Source organism: Elephantulus edwardii, unplaced genomic scaffold (genome assembly GCF_000299155.1).
Source record: "Elephantulus edwardii isolate Elephantulus edwardi_28Jun2011 unplaced genomic scaffold, EleEdw1.0 scaffold00005, whole genome shotgun sequence".
Taxonomy (NCBI): Eukaryota; Metazoa; Chordata; class Mammalia; order Macroscelidea; family Macroscelididae; genus Elephantulus; species Elephantulus edwardii.
This window is the reverse complement of record NW_006399755.1, coordinates 161563-179174: the sequence shown is the minus strand read 5'-3', so window position 1 is coordinate 179174 and position 17612 is coordinate 161563. Positions and strand designations below refer to the sequence as shown.

General features: G+C 35.2%; 1 protein-coding gene across 1 annotated transcript in view; it reads left to right on the top strand.

Moving 5' to 3' along the window:
• The window catches only part of STIL (SCL/TAL1 interrupting locus), a 57372-nt gene extending 40245 nt beyond the window's left edge, over positions 1-17127 (top strand). The window contains exons 13-17 of the mRNA XM_006879796.1: positions 4189-4342; positions 8021-8249; positions 11804-12014; positions 13368-13618; positions 16338-17127. Of these exons, the coding sequence (XP_006879858.1) occupies positions 4189-4342; positions 8021-8249; positions 11804-12014; positions 13368-13618; positions 16338-17127 (1635 nt within the window). The remainder of the gene's footprint in view (positions 1-4188; positions 4343-8020; positions 8250-11803; positions 12015-13367; positions 13619-16337) is intronic.
• The last annotated feature ends 485 nt before the right edge of the window (positions 17128-17612 follow it).

Here is a 17612-nt window from a genome sequence, read left to right as displayed (position 1 = left end):
AGATGGATCTTGGCTGAAAGCAGGGACTACAAGAGGAATGTCTATGTTTCATTGACTATGTGAAGGTGTTTGACTGTGTGGATCATAACAAACTGTGGCTGACTCTAAGAAGAATGGGAATCCTAGAACACTTGATCATGTTAATGCGAAACCTATACTTGGACCAAGAAGCAGTCTTCAGAACAGAGCAAGGAAACATTGCATGGTTCAGGATCTGTCCTGTCTCCATACCTTTTCAACCTGTATGCAGAACAGATTATCCAGGAGGCTGAGCTCTATCAGGAGAAATGTGGGGTCAGAATTGGTGGAAGATTGATCAACAGTCTGCGTTATGCAGATGCCACAACCCTGCTTGCTGAAACTGATGAGGACCTGAAGTGCTTGCTGCAGAGGGTCAAGGACTGCAGCCTTCAGTATGTATTGAGGCTCAATGTCAAGAAGACAAAGATTCTTAACCACTGGACCAGTTGGCAGCATCAGGATGGATGGTGAAGAGATTGAGATTGTCACAGCTTTAGTTTTCTTGGCTCCACAGTTCAACACTCTCGGCACCAGTAGCCAGGACATTAAAAGACATATTGCTATGGGAAAATCTGCTGTTAGGGGCCTCTCCAAAGTACTGAAGAGCAATGGTGTCTCTCTGGAGACTAAGGTGTGTCTGATACAGGCCGTGGTCTTTGCAATCACTTGTTATACATCAGAGAGTTGGACAATGACCAGGGAGGATAGAAGGAGAATTGATGCCTTTGAGCTGTGGTGCTGGAGAAGAGTATTGAGGGTATCATGGACTGCTGGGAAAACAAACAGATTCATCCTGGAAAGGGTTAAACCGGGTGACTCCCTGGAGGCAAGGATTCTGAGGCTCTGTCTAACATACTTTGGACATGTTGTAAGGAGGGACCAGTCCTTGGAGAAGGACAGCGCAGGAGGGGAAGGCCCTCTATGAGGTGGATTGATTCAGTCACTGGGTTAATCGGGATGGGTGTATCAGACGGTGCGATTGGCACAGTACAGAGCAGAGGTTAGGGCTGTTGTACATAGTGTCGCTGTGAGTCCCAGGCGACTCAGCGGCACATAACAACAACAACAGTGCATTTCTCAGTCTCTTTTCACATCTATTTTGGGGGTTTTTTGCCCTGTCTTTAGTGAATGACCTTTTCCTTTCTTCATGGATATTGTCTCCACAACTCATCTGGTCTTCAATCATTAGTGCTCAAAGCCTCCAACCTATTTTTTATTATTTTTTTTTAAATTGTCATTCATTTTTGCATATTTTCTTGCCTCCCTCCCCCTTCACTTTGCAGTGCACCTTTAGGTGCAGATTGTTGTCATACACTTGTGCTTCCAAACCTGTCTTAAACTGGGAGCTCCACCAAACACTGTACACCATGGATAACTGTTATGGCATTTGATACCCCAATGGCATAAGCTTCAGCATTACGGTAACCCCAGTTTACCTCAGTACAGCATGTTGACAGAAGAGTGCTGTACAACTTAGAAGAAAGTTCCTTCAAAATATAATAACAACTGACAAAGGCCCTCCACAAGGTCTTGCTGACTCTAAACAAGAGGTTTAAATAAAAAACTACCAATATAGCAATACAATAATGATGTATAGATTCCCTTTTAATCGCATAATGAAAGTACCATGTAATTGCATCTGTTTCTGGGCTATATTATGCTCCATTAACCTACCTGTTTATTCTACCACCATTTGATTTTGTAGCTTTATAATTGAAATATTAAAAATAATGCAGTGTCCATTCCTTTTAATGGTGAAGATGGGAATATTGAGAGAGTGTGTGTAAATATATATAAAATGAGGTCTCTAATGGTTTTATTATTTATAAAATATTAATATTGCTAATAAATATATAATATTAACAAAATAATGAAAACTAGAAATAAAGGTAATAGATTAAGATACTTTTTTTAAAAAAAACAAACAGAGGGTAGATTGTTGTTAAGTGCTGTTTAGTCAGAATTGAATCATAACTGACTTTTTCAGAGACTGTAAATAATGGGAGGAGATTGCCGGTCTTCCAGGGAGCTGCTGGTGGGTTTGAACTAAATACCTTTGGGTTGAAAGCTCCACACCTTACCCTCTAAGCCACAAGAGCTCCATCAATTAATAGTAGATATTGAGTATATATATATAAGACTTTAATGAGTACTTTTCGGTATAATTTTTCTAACCCTCCATTTTCTCACCTGTAAAATAGGAGTACTTGTCTGTAAGTCTGGATAGAGCTACACTCCATAAGATTTTAGTGTCTGTAATCTATGACGATAGACCAGCAGATGGTTACTCCATAGTGCAACTAGATGCGTTTAAAGACCTAGTCTTTCCATTAGTAGCTGTGCACAAACTCTCAAAGACTTCATTATATATGAACCAAAAGTGGCATGATAGTTGGAAAAAAGATTGAAATTGTCAACTATTTCATCTTACTTGGATCCACAATCAGTTCCCTTGTTATCAGCACTCCAGAGATGTATTGCATTGGGAAAGTCTGCTGTCAGGGACCTCTCCAAATTATTGAGGAGCAGTCATGTCAGTTTGAAGACTAAGGTATTCATGAATCAGGCCATGGTCTTTTCAGTCACTTGCTATGCATCTGAAAGGATGCATCTGAATAAGGATGACAGAAGAAGAAATGTCTTTGAGTTTGTTGTTGGAAAAATAACTGAATATCCAATATGTACTTTTTGGACTGTCAAAAGAACAAACAGATCTGTCTTAGGAAAAGTGGAGCTAGAATTGTTCTTAGAGGCAAAGATGGAGAAGCTTCATCTACAATCTTTGGGCATGTTGTTAAAGAGAGGCTATTCCTTGGAAGAGGGATATGTTAAGAAAGGTGGAGGATCAGTGAAAGAGAGACTTTTAAAGAGATGGATTGACAACGGGAACAGCAGCAGTGGGCTCAATGTGTCAGAGATGGTGAGGACGGCACAGGATAGGATAGAGTTCAGATCTGTTCATAGGTCGCTATGAGTTGTACTCAGCGACACCTGACAACATTAGACCTATGCAGTTAAGTCAGTATCTGTATGATGTATCTAACAGTAATATTCCTGGAGTTATGAAGATCATACATTAAAGTTTATTATGTAGTATGTCACAAAGAATTCACTAAACGTTATCTGTTGGCGTGAATATTACTGGCACTTTCAACATGCCTAAACATAGACAAATTCTTTTTTAGCCTTTATAAGGTGAATCCAGTGTGAAATGTCTGGTGTGGAAAATCAGAGTATATCTGCAGTCTTACTTGTGTTTTAAAAAAAATTATTTTCATTTTAAATTTTTTTATTGTGGCTTGAATGAATGTTTACAAAGCAAATTAATTTTTTATTCAGTCATTCACAATTTTGTTCTGGGTTTTTTTCCTTCTGTTTTTTGTTTGGTTGTTTGGTTTTTTAATTTTGTTTTCTACTATTAATTACTATTCCCACAAAGTTAGTGCACTTTTTCATTTCCTCTCTATAGTTCTGAATACTATTAATCTTTATATACCTATTTCGTGTCTCCTCTCTATAATTCTTAATACTGTTAATTTTTATATATCTCTCTGGGTCTTCCCATTAGTAATCTTGCAGTGATCATGCCCTTATTGCATAATCCAGCTTTTCTGCAACCTTACTTTTCACTTTTAATTCAAATAGGAAATATTGGCTTGTAATGTTAATTGTTTAGGCTTTCTCTATGAATGCTGATTTATGAGTGCCAATCTAAATGCCTTTCTGTTTTCACTTTTAATACTTAGCACAAGCTACTACTTAGTGAAGTTGTATGCTGAAGAAGTGTCTTGGTATGCTTTAGTTGAAATGTGAGGAATTATAGTTAAAAGTTACATATACTTATTTGGAAAAACCTGTAATTAATTAAACTTGGCTGCCAATTTTGTTATGTTTTTTTCCTTGTGATTTGAGTGAAAAGTTACAAAGCTAATTGATTTTCCATTCAACCATTCAGGCCTATTCTGTCTTAAAAGACTAATACAATGTAATTATACTCTTTCCATTTCTTCCCTGTAATTCTTATTTCCATTAATCCTTCTATTTTGCCTTTCAGCATATGTTGCTTTTTTTCACTCTATAAGTTTAGTCATTAGAATTTAGACTAAACTTCTTAGAAGAAGCCGTCTGGTTTATTTGGTCACCTACAATTTTTTTTAATTAATACAGATTCAGCGTTTACTAGAAGCACAGTCTCTGCAGCCCTGTTCACCCAAGACGGCCACTGCTGAAGATAGTGCACAACAAATGGACTTGGTCTCCCTCGATGCTCAGTCTTCTGGCTTACATGTGAGAAAAGGTGTAAGCATTGCTGTCAGTACAGGTAATTCTTTTTAATTCATAAGCAGTTTAAACTTTTTAAAAAGTTATTGTTAATTTTAATGAAAATTTACAGAGACTTTGGATTTCCATTCATTTGTTGCTGCACTTTTCTCCTGGCCCGGCTCTCCCTCCACCAGTAAATTCTTCTTTTTGAAAAGCAAAAGAAAGATTCTTTCATTGTTTTACAATCCCTCCCCCCAGGTCCACTCCACTATGCGGCCTTCATTTTGGACTTATGTCATGCCAAAAATACCTAATCACATATCCCTTTTAAACAATTTTCTCCCTCATCTTTTTCAATGCAGTATATATTATTTATCCCATCTTTTTCAGCAGTTACTTTTTAAATGCTTTTTTTTACATCTACTCTAAAATTTATATTGAAATTAGTGTATAGTTACCACTAGAACCAAAACCAATGTAATCAGAAGATAAGTCTCTAAGTTTTCTCATTGTGAAATGAAACCATATTTGAAGACAGACATAAGCACGATAGCATAATAGTGATTGCTACGTGCTATCCCCAGATTGGACTACCTCTAGCGTATAATAGAACTCATCAATAATTTGAGGAATCAAGAAAGATTTTGTGTGTGTCCGGATACTAACTTACACTCGAATTGAAGAATGAGAGAATAAATAGGGTAAAGAAAACAGTATGTACTCAGTAGAAAAACACAGAGTTCGGTGATTTGTCCACTTCGACTGGGATGATAAAGTATATCGTGCTAACATTCGTACATAATAGGTACACAAGAACTAATTCTTGATTGAAGTCAGTTATTCAGATGTTTGAACTGATTTATGAAAATTATTTCAAACAAGTTTTCCAACATGATTTTAGAACTCATGGATTTCTACTCTTATTACTATTTACATGCAAAGAAAGAAATATTACTTGTTCAACTAAATGGCTTTAAGAAGCCATTATTTTTTATACATATATTTTTTTACATTATTTTTTAGGCCTTTATTTTTATACTTAATTTCCTAATCCTAAATTCATGCTTCTCACATTCCACTTTCCAATCACTAGTGTCTGCTTACATCTGATCCTTCTCCTTTGTGTTTCCATATTTAAGGGCTCAGCGTCAGTTGCCGTATCTCCTCATCTAACTGCACTCTATTGTAAACAGGGTTTTCAAAAGCCTGTTATTTTGGAAGTGGAGGGTCAATCCTTCTTCCTACTCTGTCTTAATTCAGATTTAGAACATTATCTGAAGACAAGCACTTTACAGAAAGAAGCAGAAGAAAGACATTTCCTCAACTATAGAAGCAACCAATAGATTCCGTGTTGCTCTCCTCGCTTGGTATATGTGTCTTGACCCACCCATTTCCCTGCTTCACCAGCATCCCATTCCTCTCCTGCCTAAACCATTCAATACTTTTCTCTTGAGATTGTTAACAGCTTTAGTTTTCTTGGCTCCACAATCAACACTCTTGGTACCAGCATCCAGGAAATTAAAAGACAAATTACACTGGGAAAGTCTGCTTTCAGGGATCTCTCCAGTACTGAAGAACAATGATGTCATTCTGGAGACTAAGGTGTCCCTAATCCAGGCCATAGTCTTTGCAGTTATTTACTATGCGTCAGAAAGCTGGACAATGATTTGGGATGATAGAGAATTGATGCCTATGAGCTTTGGTACTGGAGAAGAGTATTGATTATACCATGGACTGCTAGGAGAACAAACAGATTCATTCTAGAGTGGATGAGACCAGGCTGCTCCTTGGAGGCAAGGATTCTGAGGCTTCATCTGACATACTTTAGACATGTTGCAAGGAGGGACCAGTCATTGGAGAGGGATGTCATGCTTGGGAGGGTGGAGGGACAGCTCAAGAGAGGAAGATCCTCAATGAGATGGATTGATTCAATGACTGCAGTAATGGGAGTGGATGTATCAGAGCCAGTAAGGTTGGCACAGGATAGAGCAAGATTCAGAGCTGTTGTATATAGGTCGCTATGAGTCGCTAGTGACTTGATGGCATATAACAATTTCCTAAAGGTGTGTACTTATATGTATACAGAAATAATATTTTGTATGTATGCAGGAAGAATAGCAGTATGTGGGAAGATTCTTCAAAATTGTCCCTACTTTTTTTTAAAATAAAAAAAGAAAAAGAATTCATGCTGCTGATGTTGTTGTTATGTTGATGTGTTGCTCCAGTTGTTTTTGGATCATTTTCAGCAGAATATTGTATGTATGATTTAAAACTACTACTTATGTATTTTCATAAAACTTCCCAAATGAGCCAACATATACTTGAACTTAACGTTTTTATTTTAACCATTTCTTTAAATCACTATATGTATAACACTGTTTTCTTAAATTATGGTATTCATAGCATTCATGATAAAAAAGATGATTCTGGGTGGTGTATAAATTAATATTTTCTATTTTCATATATACATATTCTTAGTATATAAAAATATTACCATATCAAATCTATTTCAAAAAATAATATTTCAGACCTATTATTGCTTTAATGATAATACCAAGTACAGTTTAAGGGAATTGATGTAAAGAAAAGGAATAAACAAAAATAGTATACACAACTCTAAATACTGTATAAGTGACTTACAAAGTTTGAGAAGATTTGATATATAATGTCAGAGAACTCAAATACTCATTGTTCTTGTGTGTATGTGTGAAAATTTACAAAGTGAAAGTTTATAAAGCATGTTGGGTTTTTTATTCAATTATTCATTCACATTTTTTCTTTATCTAAATTATAATACTTACACTACAATCACACTTTTCTACTTCTACCTATAATTCTCATTCCCATTAATCCTTCCAACTTGTGTCTTCCTCTTCCTGCCTTCTGGGCTTTATCCTCTCTTCTCAGATGTTGATGTCTGTGCTGCTGTTGTCCCCCTTTCCTCTGTTTGGCTAAAAGTTGAGCCACAAGGGGTAGATTTTGTTCCAGGTTTGAAGCTTGATAGTATCAAGGGTTCAACCAGTCTCTATGAGACCAATAAATCTGGCCTTTTTTATGCTTTGGGTTAGTATTTGTAAGAATTTGTTCTTTTAAAAATAACCACCAAGTATTTTTAAATACCTGCTGATAATAAACAACCCTGATGCATTCTGGCTGTTATTGTTGATATGTGTTGTCGAGTCAGAACTGACACATAGCTGACCCTCCAGTGGGTTTTCAGAGGTAGTTAATCGCACGGGAGGATATTACCCATCCTTCCCCAATGAACTTTGTTGGATTTGAACCACATGCCTTCAGAATTGCCATGCAGCTTTTTATCATCAGAGGCTATCAGAGCTCCCTTCCTGGGCATAGTCTCATTAATATGGATTTGGCAATGGAATCAGAGAGCCAAGGATATTGCATTTCTTACATATTCTTCTGATACTCAGAACAGTATTTTTCAATAACCTCTTTTCCACCCCAAATGATATTTAGAACTTTAATATGTAAAACAGATTATTTGAAAGCCCTTTGTCTTGAAGAGCCCAGAAAGACCTATTTTTTTACTCCCTCAGCTTTTTCTCTTTCAGTTAATTCTTCACCTACTTCTTGGTAGCACTTTGAAGAAATATAGTTTGTAAACAATTTCAGGTAATTTCCTTAAAGCATAATTGGTTTTACTTAAAGATTTGCCAGAAAAATTTTCAATAGTTGAATGCTTGTTTCAAAGTCTGCTCAAACATTTACTCTCCAGGTGCTAGCTTGTTCTGGAATGCAGCTGGTGATGGTCTAGAGCCTGAATCTCAGCTGAAGCAAGATGACACCAAAATTTCCAGTGAAGACATGAATTTTTCTGTTGAAATTAACAATGAAGTCACAAGTCTTCCAGGTAGTGCATCTTCATTAAAAGCAGTTGATATTCCCAGTTTTGAAGAGAGCAACAGTGCTGTGGAAGAAGAATTTAATCAACCTTCTGTATCCAAGTAAGGTCTCTTTGACTATCAATACTTCATCCTAATTCTTTTTTTCTTTTTAAATTCTAAAACTCACTTGGTCTTTGAACTCAGAAACTGTCTTCTAAATGATATTTTCATTGATGGCTTTGTCTGATGTGGTTCCTATGTAACTGACAATTCTGAGCCTTCTAGAATCACTTCCAGATAATCATCATTGAATAGAAACATACAAAGACTATTTCAGAAAATAACATGTCAACTCTAGAGATTCCAGTACATTCAACCTGAGAGGGATATGGGACCACAAATATTTATCCTTTTAGAAAGTATCCTAAGGGAGCTGTAATATTGTCATCTATAAGGAGCTGTACTGCTAACCAAACACTGTTGGAATCACTTTAGATTTAAAGAGAAGTCACAAAAATAGTACAGAAAAGTCATGTGTTCACTCCGCTTTCCCTACGGTTAACATCAGGAAATTAGCATTATATACTACTATAAATTAAGTTCAAGCACAATTCCAGTTATACCAGGTTTTCCACTAATTTTTTGTTGTTGTTGTTCCAGTATCCAATGTAGGATACTATGTCCATATAGTTGTTACACCTTCTTAATCGAGTCTGTAACAAGTCTGTCTTTGTTTTGGCATTTTACTTTGACATTTTTGAAGAGTACCAGTCAATTCTTCTGTATTATGTCTCTCAATTTAGAATTGTCTGATACTTTTTCATGATAAAATGTGTGGTTTGCATTTTTGGCGAGAATACCACAGAAATGGCAATGTCTCATCAGTGTATTATATCCGCTTGTATATAATTTCTTAGACATCATTAACCTTGATCATTTAATTAGGAGGTTGTCTTCCAGTTTTTTTCACTGTTATTTTGCCATTATGTTTATAAGCACCTTTATAGAGATGCTGTGACACTGTAAATATCTTTTAAAGCTCCTAAGAAATGGATTTCTTTATCTATCTTCACAACACTTAATAAAGTATTTGCTTAATGATGATTTTGTATTTTTCTTATTCCCTTTACATTTATAAATTAGAATTCCTTCTTCTCCCTGACATGCTTTTCTAAATTATTACTAATTTTAAAATATTTATAAATATAGAATCCTGGGTATTTGTTTTCTTCTATGAGTTATAATCTACCAATTTGTTACTCAGATTGTTCCAGTTATGACCATTGAACACTCTGTTTCATTAGGACATGTCTGCATCCTGTTTTTAGCTCATTTTTATATGATCCAGCCTTGTTTTGTATTTCCTCAGTCAAAGCCTTGGAATCAACAGAAATCAGGAATACTACTAAATATTTTGAGAATGATAGTTAGAACTCAAGATCTGGGCACATGTACACTCTGTATTCCTAGACAGCTAGGAACTATATATGCATGCTTACATGCATGAGTTGAAATATGCATATGCACATATCTAAAAATATGTGTGCATTAAAAGAATTGAATTCTGAACCTAATTCATTATCTCCTTTCCTTATTTATAATTTTTTCCCCAAAAGATACCTGACTCATCTACAGTACATTTACTTTGTTTACCCATAGTGTAACTTACAGAAGACTTACAGAGTCACTAATCTTCTCCCTTGAAGAAACAAATTAATGAAATAAAGTAATAGTGTCTGTAAGGTTCTTTTTTCTTTAGCCTTCTTTATTCAGACTGTTTTTGTTGTTATGCGTCATTGAGTCACTTGTGACTCATAGCAACCCTATGTACAGCAGCCCTAAACTCTGCTCTGTCTGTGCCAATCGCACTGTCTCGACACACCCATCCCAATTGCCTCAGTCTCAATCAATACACCTCATAAAGGGTCTTCCCTTCCTGTGCTATCCCTCCACCCTCCCAAGCATGATGTCACTATACAGACTAGTTTTCCAGTTATTTAAATTTGTTACTTCTTTTCTATTCTCTTCCTTGTGGTTAGGTTATGTTACTCATTTATAATACTATTAACTTTGTTTGTTACTGTTTGTATTTCATTTGCAGGGTGGGGAGGGGGGCTTTTAAGTCCTGGTTAACTTTATTTTCTAGAAGTATGAAATATTACTATGGTTCTAGAAATAAAGGTATATACTCTTAGGGAAGTAGCCTCCTTTTCTCATCCCTGCTACCCTATCACCACTCTCTTACCCATCCTCTTAGATAACCCATCTATTTAATTCTAATTCATCCTTCCTGTATTTTCTTAAAATCTTTTCTTTATTACATGAAGGGTAATGTAGTATAGATACATTTTAAAATTTACTCATCTCACTTCATAATAAGTGTTGGAAGCCCTAGGAAGCTACATAGTACTCCACTGGGAATCTGTACCACAATTTATTCATCCACTCTTCTATTTATGTTCTTTTCATTAAATTGTCATTACCAATGAGGGTAAGGTAGAGTACTATATAATATATATATATATATATTTTAAAGACTGCTAGGTTCAAAGAGAAATACATATGTAACTGGTTGAATATTGTCAGGTTTTCCTCTGAAAGAGTTGACAAGTTTGTAGCAATGTATGAGAGTACCTGTTTTCTCACCACCTGGCCAAAAGACCATTTTATCATAGTTTTAATATTTTTTTCCTGTCTGATTGGTAATTAATCTCAATGTTTTTAAAATTATAAAGAAGTTTGAAGACTTTTATATTTGAGGACCATTTTTATATCTTTTTGAATTGTTTATATCTTTTACCACTTTTCTATAGAGTTTTAGGATTTTTTACCTTTTTAAGAGTTGTTAACTCTTTCTGTGGTATATGTTGTGAATATTTTCCTTCCGGTGTATCAGTTATCTTTTCACTTGATTTATGATGCCCCCCCAATTGAAAATTTTTACTTTTATGTAATGTTTTGGTCTTTTCTCAGAATTCTATTTTGACGGGGTTTTTGTGGGTTTTTTTTAAATTATTTTTATGTGTGTACTGTCAAATCAGATTTGACTGGTACAGCCCCTCCTTCTCCAGCAGAGCATCTGGCAGATTTGAACCATGTACCTCTGGGATTGCAATGCAGCTTCTTGCCCTTAGGCCACCAGAGCTCCCTTATTTTGAATGGTATTTTACAAAGATTCCTTTCTGCTAATATTTTTTTTCCACGGCCTGGAATATCTTTTCTTTCCCGCGGTGAAGGTGGAATGTGATCCACAGGGCATCGTAGCTGAAGAGTCTGCTAATATTTTTGAGGCTAGTAATACCAACACTGTGCTTGGCATTTCAAATAAATAAAAATTAAACAATATGGAAAAAATTAGAAATAATTTAAGTATTAAAATTTTAAGTACTAGAAAAAATGTTTATTCTTTCAAGTTTAGGAGAAATTAACAGGTTGAGAGGTAGGTCTCAGCTTTAAGCAAAGCTGTCTAAATGTATAATAAATAAAACACAGTATCATGGTTTGGTTTCTGTGCAGCTTATCTCAATGGGATGCTTAGATAGCTTCACTAGGACCTGAAGATGAAAATCAGAACAGTGCTTGAGTCCTATCCTTATGTCATCACTACTTGTACTTAAAATATATATTAAAGATACCTTGAAAACTAACATCTGTCATTACTTCTTTTCAACAAGCTCCCCTCCGGTCGTGAGAAAAGGTCCTGATGTGCCTGTGTTCTTTCCGAATTCCCTGTTGGCAGAGAGTGTAAGCATGTGCTTACAGACTGGACCAACAGAGGGTGCTAAGAATAGCTCTGTGACATCCGGAGAAACAAAAATTGAGCAAGTGATGCAACCCTTGCCTCATCAATCATCTGATGACCAGAAAATTTACCAGGATTTGTTGGTAATTAAAGATGCAGAATGTTTCATCTTCTTAAGATGTTTACTTCATAGAGTGCACTTTCCTAGATTTAAACTTACGTGGATCTTGAGATAAAAAATATATTTGCCCAACTAGCAAAGTATTTCTTTAACTGTTTATATATTGTGATAAACTAAATTCACTAATTTATTTTAAGCATGCTTAGATACTTAGGTGGAGGTTGTGAGAGAGAAAGAAAGCCTTATACTCAAAATATAAGATGTGATATTGTGTCAAATACAGATTAAATTTAGTATCAGAAAAAAGAAAGCAAGAGTTTGTAAGTAAATTGGAAAATTGTGACTATTCATGGTAATATGTACTGATTTGAATTCGGTTAAGCAGAAGTTTATTGAATATCTTCATCTGAGAAACTGAACTTAGTAAACTGCATATTATAAAAATGGCAGCCTCTATCTTTAGGGATCCTACTAGAAAATAACACAGGGAACCATAATAATAAACAGTTACAGAGCAGGCCAACAGTTGCCTTAAAAGCAAAGGGAACACAAAAACCAGAAAGGGACCAGGCTGGTTGAAATTGTTTTCTTGGAAAACTTTAGATGTGAACTTAGATTTAAAGCTTGAATGGCTCTCATCCAGTATATAGACTTTGGAACATTTTATTTCTCCATTTGTAAAGAAAGCTAGTTAAATCTACTTAGTAGATTAATGGAGTAGTTAAATTTCTTAATTAAATTGCTTCTGTGTGTTTAACAAAAAAATGTATATTTTTTATTTGCCTGCTGGATCCTCAGCTGGTACAAGCAGTTATATGGGACCTAAGAGAAATTGGACATAACTTGTGACTATAGAGTGACTGTTACTGCCATTATTGTTCAGGGAATAAAATATGCTTTAATGGTAAGAAGGCATAGCTACTATCACAGGTCACTTTTGTTTTTAGAAAATCAGGAAATAAAGGTGCTCGGTTCTGCAGGTAACATAAAAATTTAATAACTCTGGACTGTATTATTTTTCAAATTACAACATGCTTTAAAGCTTTTATTTAGAAAGAATTTAGCAAATTCTTAAATACTGAGAGTGTTACTCAAATACTTTGAAATCTGATGGTTCTTAAATGAATGCATTCTCAACAAACATTTTAAGTTTCATCTAAAATCTTCATGAAATGATAGAACGTTCTCTACTGATGAAAACGTTCACTAGGGTGAACTTGTTTTACACAATGTTTATAATCCTTACAGATGTACTTGGTACTTTGTACAATTTGGCTAAATGATATATTTTGCTTTTCCCCAGCCATTTTTCTGTTTTTATTTTCTAAGATTATGAATGGTGACTTTTCAAATGTGCCCTTTTTATTTTCATTAGGGTCAAGTAAATCACCTTTTAAATAACTCTTCCAAAGAAACTGAACAGCCATCCACCAAAGCAGTAATCATCAGCCACGAATGTACCAGGACTCAAAATGTTTACCATACGAAGAAAAAAAAACATGATTCAGGGTTGATGGACAAAGATTGTGTTCTTAATGCAACCCTGAAGCAACTAAGAAGCCTTGGAGTAAAAATTGATTCTCCTTCTAAAGTTAATAAAAATGCCCATAAAGTGGATCATGCCAGGTAACTCTGCTTTAAAAGATGAATAAATTTTTTATGTCGCAGTCTCATAAGAAAAGATGTTTGCTTTCAGTTCACTTAATTCATCATATACTCGGGACTTCCTGTGTATCTAATAAAGAAGACATTATCTGTATACCCTTTAGATTATTCATTTCACAAGGATACAATATGTAAAAGTAATCAGGTATTGTAGAATGCCTCCTGGATAAAGTTGTCAACAAAAATGTTTGAAAGTTTTGGGGAAGAGAAATGAATTTTTACTGATGCTCTCTAAAAAGTCCTCTTGGAGATGATAGACTGTGTGCAGGTACTGGATGTATAGTTTTGGCATCCAAAAGGCAAAAATATTCCTTTAAGGATGTATTTTGAAGAGAATAGTTACATGAACTTAATATTCACCAGTTTAAATTGTGCATTTTTTCCCAATTTCTCTTTATCAAAGATAACCTCCCCACATACTTGTATAAAAAGCTAGTATATTTTTCTGTTGTTGTTTTCTAATTAGCATATATTATAGCATATATTTGTTGTTGTTTTCTAATCTAAAAAATACTACAATGCTCTCACCAAAAGAATGGCTGAGGCAGGAAAAGAAATTATTTCCTTTTGCTTTCCTGTTCTAGACTCAGCAAAAATTAAGAGTCTAAAAACAGGAAAGTTGCAGAGTGGATTATATTTGGGGGTAGGGGGTGGGGTTTGGGGAGGTGCGGGGGGATTGTGTACCAATGAGGGAGTTTTTCTTTTGCTTTTCAAGAAGAGGAGCAAACGGGGGGGGGGGTTGTGCGGGGAGAAGGGTGCAACAATGAATGAATGGAACTCCAAAATCTCTGTAGAGGTTCATTGAAATGAAAAATCAACAACCTAAATTTTAAAAAAACAAACAAAACAGGAAAGGTAGAGAGGCTCAGAGAAAGAGAGGACAACTCTCAACAAGATGAATTGATACAATAACTGCAACAGTGAACTTGAGCCGAGATAGAGATCTTGACAATGGTGCAAGATGGAGCAAGGTTCTAGATTGTTCATAAGGTTGTATGAGTCATAATCAACAGCAGCAGCAAGCCAAGAAAAGAGGATCCTAGACATCCTCAGAAATGATGGGGGGATAGAAATGAATTTAAGCTTTGGCGGCAGCATCTCCAAACAAAGTCACAATTAGAGAGACTTTTGAATCCAAAAACCTCTCAAGTCTATTGGTTGCTTCTGCGCCTGCTTCCTGGCTGTCCAGGAAAAACTCTATACTACTAACCTGGGTTCAAAGGGCTCAGTGAGTCAGTTTCATATTGAAGAGATTAAGAATAATTTTTTCCTTCTCATACTTTTTGGCACTTATGACCCTCCTTTTTTCATGTTTTTCTGGGTTTGAGCATGTCAGAGAGTGAGAGGATGGCGCAACATAGGCAAAGTGCAGATCTGTTCTTCAGATCACAGTGAATCATGTCAGCTCGGTGAGCTAACAACAGCCAACATTTTGGCTGCATAGCTAATGAGATTCTAACATGGTATATATATCTGCTGAGTAGTTTTAGGATTTGATTAGTAGAATGGCCTCCTTTTGGTTTTCATCATAGTTGCCTAGTGTTAAAATGCTTTGGCTTTGAGCCAAAAATGTATTTACACAAGGAAATGTAAAGAATCTTCTAAATTAATACTGAGTGCTTTTAGAGCCTTTAATCATGTCATAAAAGAATATACAGTAATACCAAGTTTGCTTTTAAAAACCTTAATATTTTTAATTTGCAGGTTTGATATTATTTTGTCCAATTTTTTTAATGTCCTATTATTTATTATTGTTGACCAGTGTTGATTTTCTTAACTGTCTTGACTACAACTATGGTTATGGTGAGGATTAAATAAGATTTTGCATATAAAGCTCTTAGAAAAGTTCCTAACACATTAATAAGGCTTCAGTAAGACTCAAACTGCAATTATTGTTCCTCTTATGTATGGAGCCTGTTGCATAAACATTTAAGCACTTAGTTACTAACCAAAAAGATGATGGTTGTAATCTGTCTTGAGGTACATTGGAAGAAAGATGACATCCATTGAACTAGAACACAGTTTACCCTGAAGTACAGTTTCTGCCAGTTGAAATCAACTCATTGGCAATTGGTTCAGATTTTTATTTTATTATTGTGTATATATAAAAGTATAAAGGAAAAAAGGCAAGTAGTTGTGTTAGTGCTAACCAAAGTGAGTTACAGTTTATATCGAATGAAAGCAGTTAGTGTGCAGCCCGTATCCAGAGACAGCAAATCAAATTACACATGCTCTTCAACAATATAGTTTTCTGAAATACTCACCAAAGCTTATAAAGTTAAATCATAAAACAGGGTTTGTTTGGGGTGGTTTTTTTTTTTAAAAAAAAAAAGTTTTTATATTGAACATGAGCTGGTGTTTTGTGCTGTTTTGGGCTAGCTGTAAATTAAATGACTCACAACAGTATTGATTATTTCCTATATTCAGGGCTCTAAGTTTGGTCTTAAAACTGTAACTAATGGAACTTGTTTTGTGTTTTCATTCTGAAAATCAGTGATTCCCTTCTAAGCTGTCACATTTATCCCTTGATAATCTAGATCTCAGGAATTTCATTTTTTAGTACTTTGATGAGAAGTACCGTGAAGCTTTTTTATTGCCTTCACAGAATATAACATATTTAGATTAATACTATTTGGTTATTAGTACGGTAAGTCATGGTATCCTGCTTTGTGTTTTTCAGTGTGCTGGCATGCATCAGTCCTGAAGCCGTGATCTCTGGATTAAACTACATGTCATTCGCTAATGTTGGCATGAGTGGTTTAAGCCCCAGTGGTGCAGATCTGAGCATGGAGGCGAATGCTATAGCTCTGAAATACTTAAATGAAAATCAGCTATCACAACTGTCTCTCACTCGATCAAACCAAAATAACTGTGACCCATCCTTTAGCCTTTTGCATATTAATACAGACAAAAGTGCAATGGGGCTCAGTTTAATTTCACCAAACAACATGTCATTTGCAACCAAAAAATACATGAAGAGATATGGACTCATACAAAGCAGTGACAACAGTGAAGATGAAGAGGAGCCACCAGACAACACAGATAGCAAGGATGGACAGCTATTAAACCAAAACCTTGCATCTATATCTAAGCAGAGTTTTTGTCAGAAAGAACCTTCTAGGAATGCCTGTGAAAGAATCAATTGTTACAAGTCTGAATCTGTGGACATTCGCCCAGATGTGCCAGTACTGAAAAATATTACAAATGAAGTGGCCCAACAGAAGGCAACACAGCAATCACATGAAAATCCACCTTTCATTTTAAAGCACCTTAAACCAAGTCCTACAGTGAACCTTCGAACTGGTAAAGCAGAATTTACTCGACATCCTGAGAAAGAAAATAAAAAAGACACTCGAGTTTTTCCTGAAAGTTTGCAACCTTCTGAAACTTCAAAGCAGATGAATAGCATGAATTCAGTTGGCACATTCTTAGATGTAAAACAACTCAGACAGCTGCCAAAATTATTTTAAACTTTTAATTCAGTGTTCCTTAATATGGAAACATAGAAATGAAGTGTCTCTTGAAGATGCTTGAAGAAGCCACAGACTTTTGGAATTTTTAATTATTCTGGCAGTCAGTCTGTTTCAGTGGTATCAGCTGACTGCAATGAACAAATGACTGGAGGGCTCAGTGCTCTTCTGATATAACTACTCATGTCACTGAAACTTTTTAAAAAGCCCTGAGATCAGCTACTAAAGCAAATTTGGTTATGTAGACACTGTCCAACTCAGAATCTAAGTAACTATTTTGTACTTCACATTTTAAAAAGCGTATTTGTTTCCCAGCATGTTATATGTATATATACCTCTGCAATTATCCACTATCACTAAAGAGAACATAAAATAACATTATCATGACCATAACTAAATTAGCAAAATCAAACCCCTCACTGAGTTTATGTGAAATGTTTGTTTTTGTTTTCATAAGATTTTTTATACAAAACTTATATATCCTC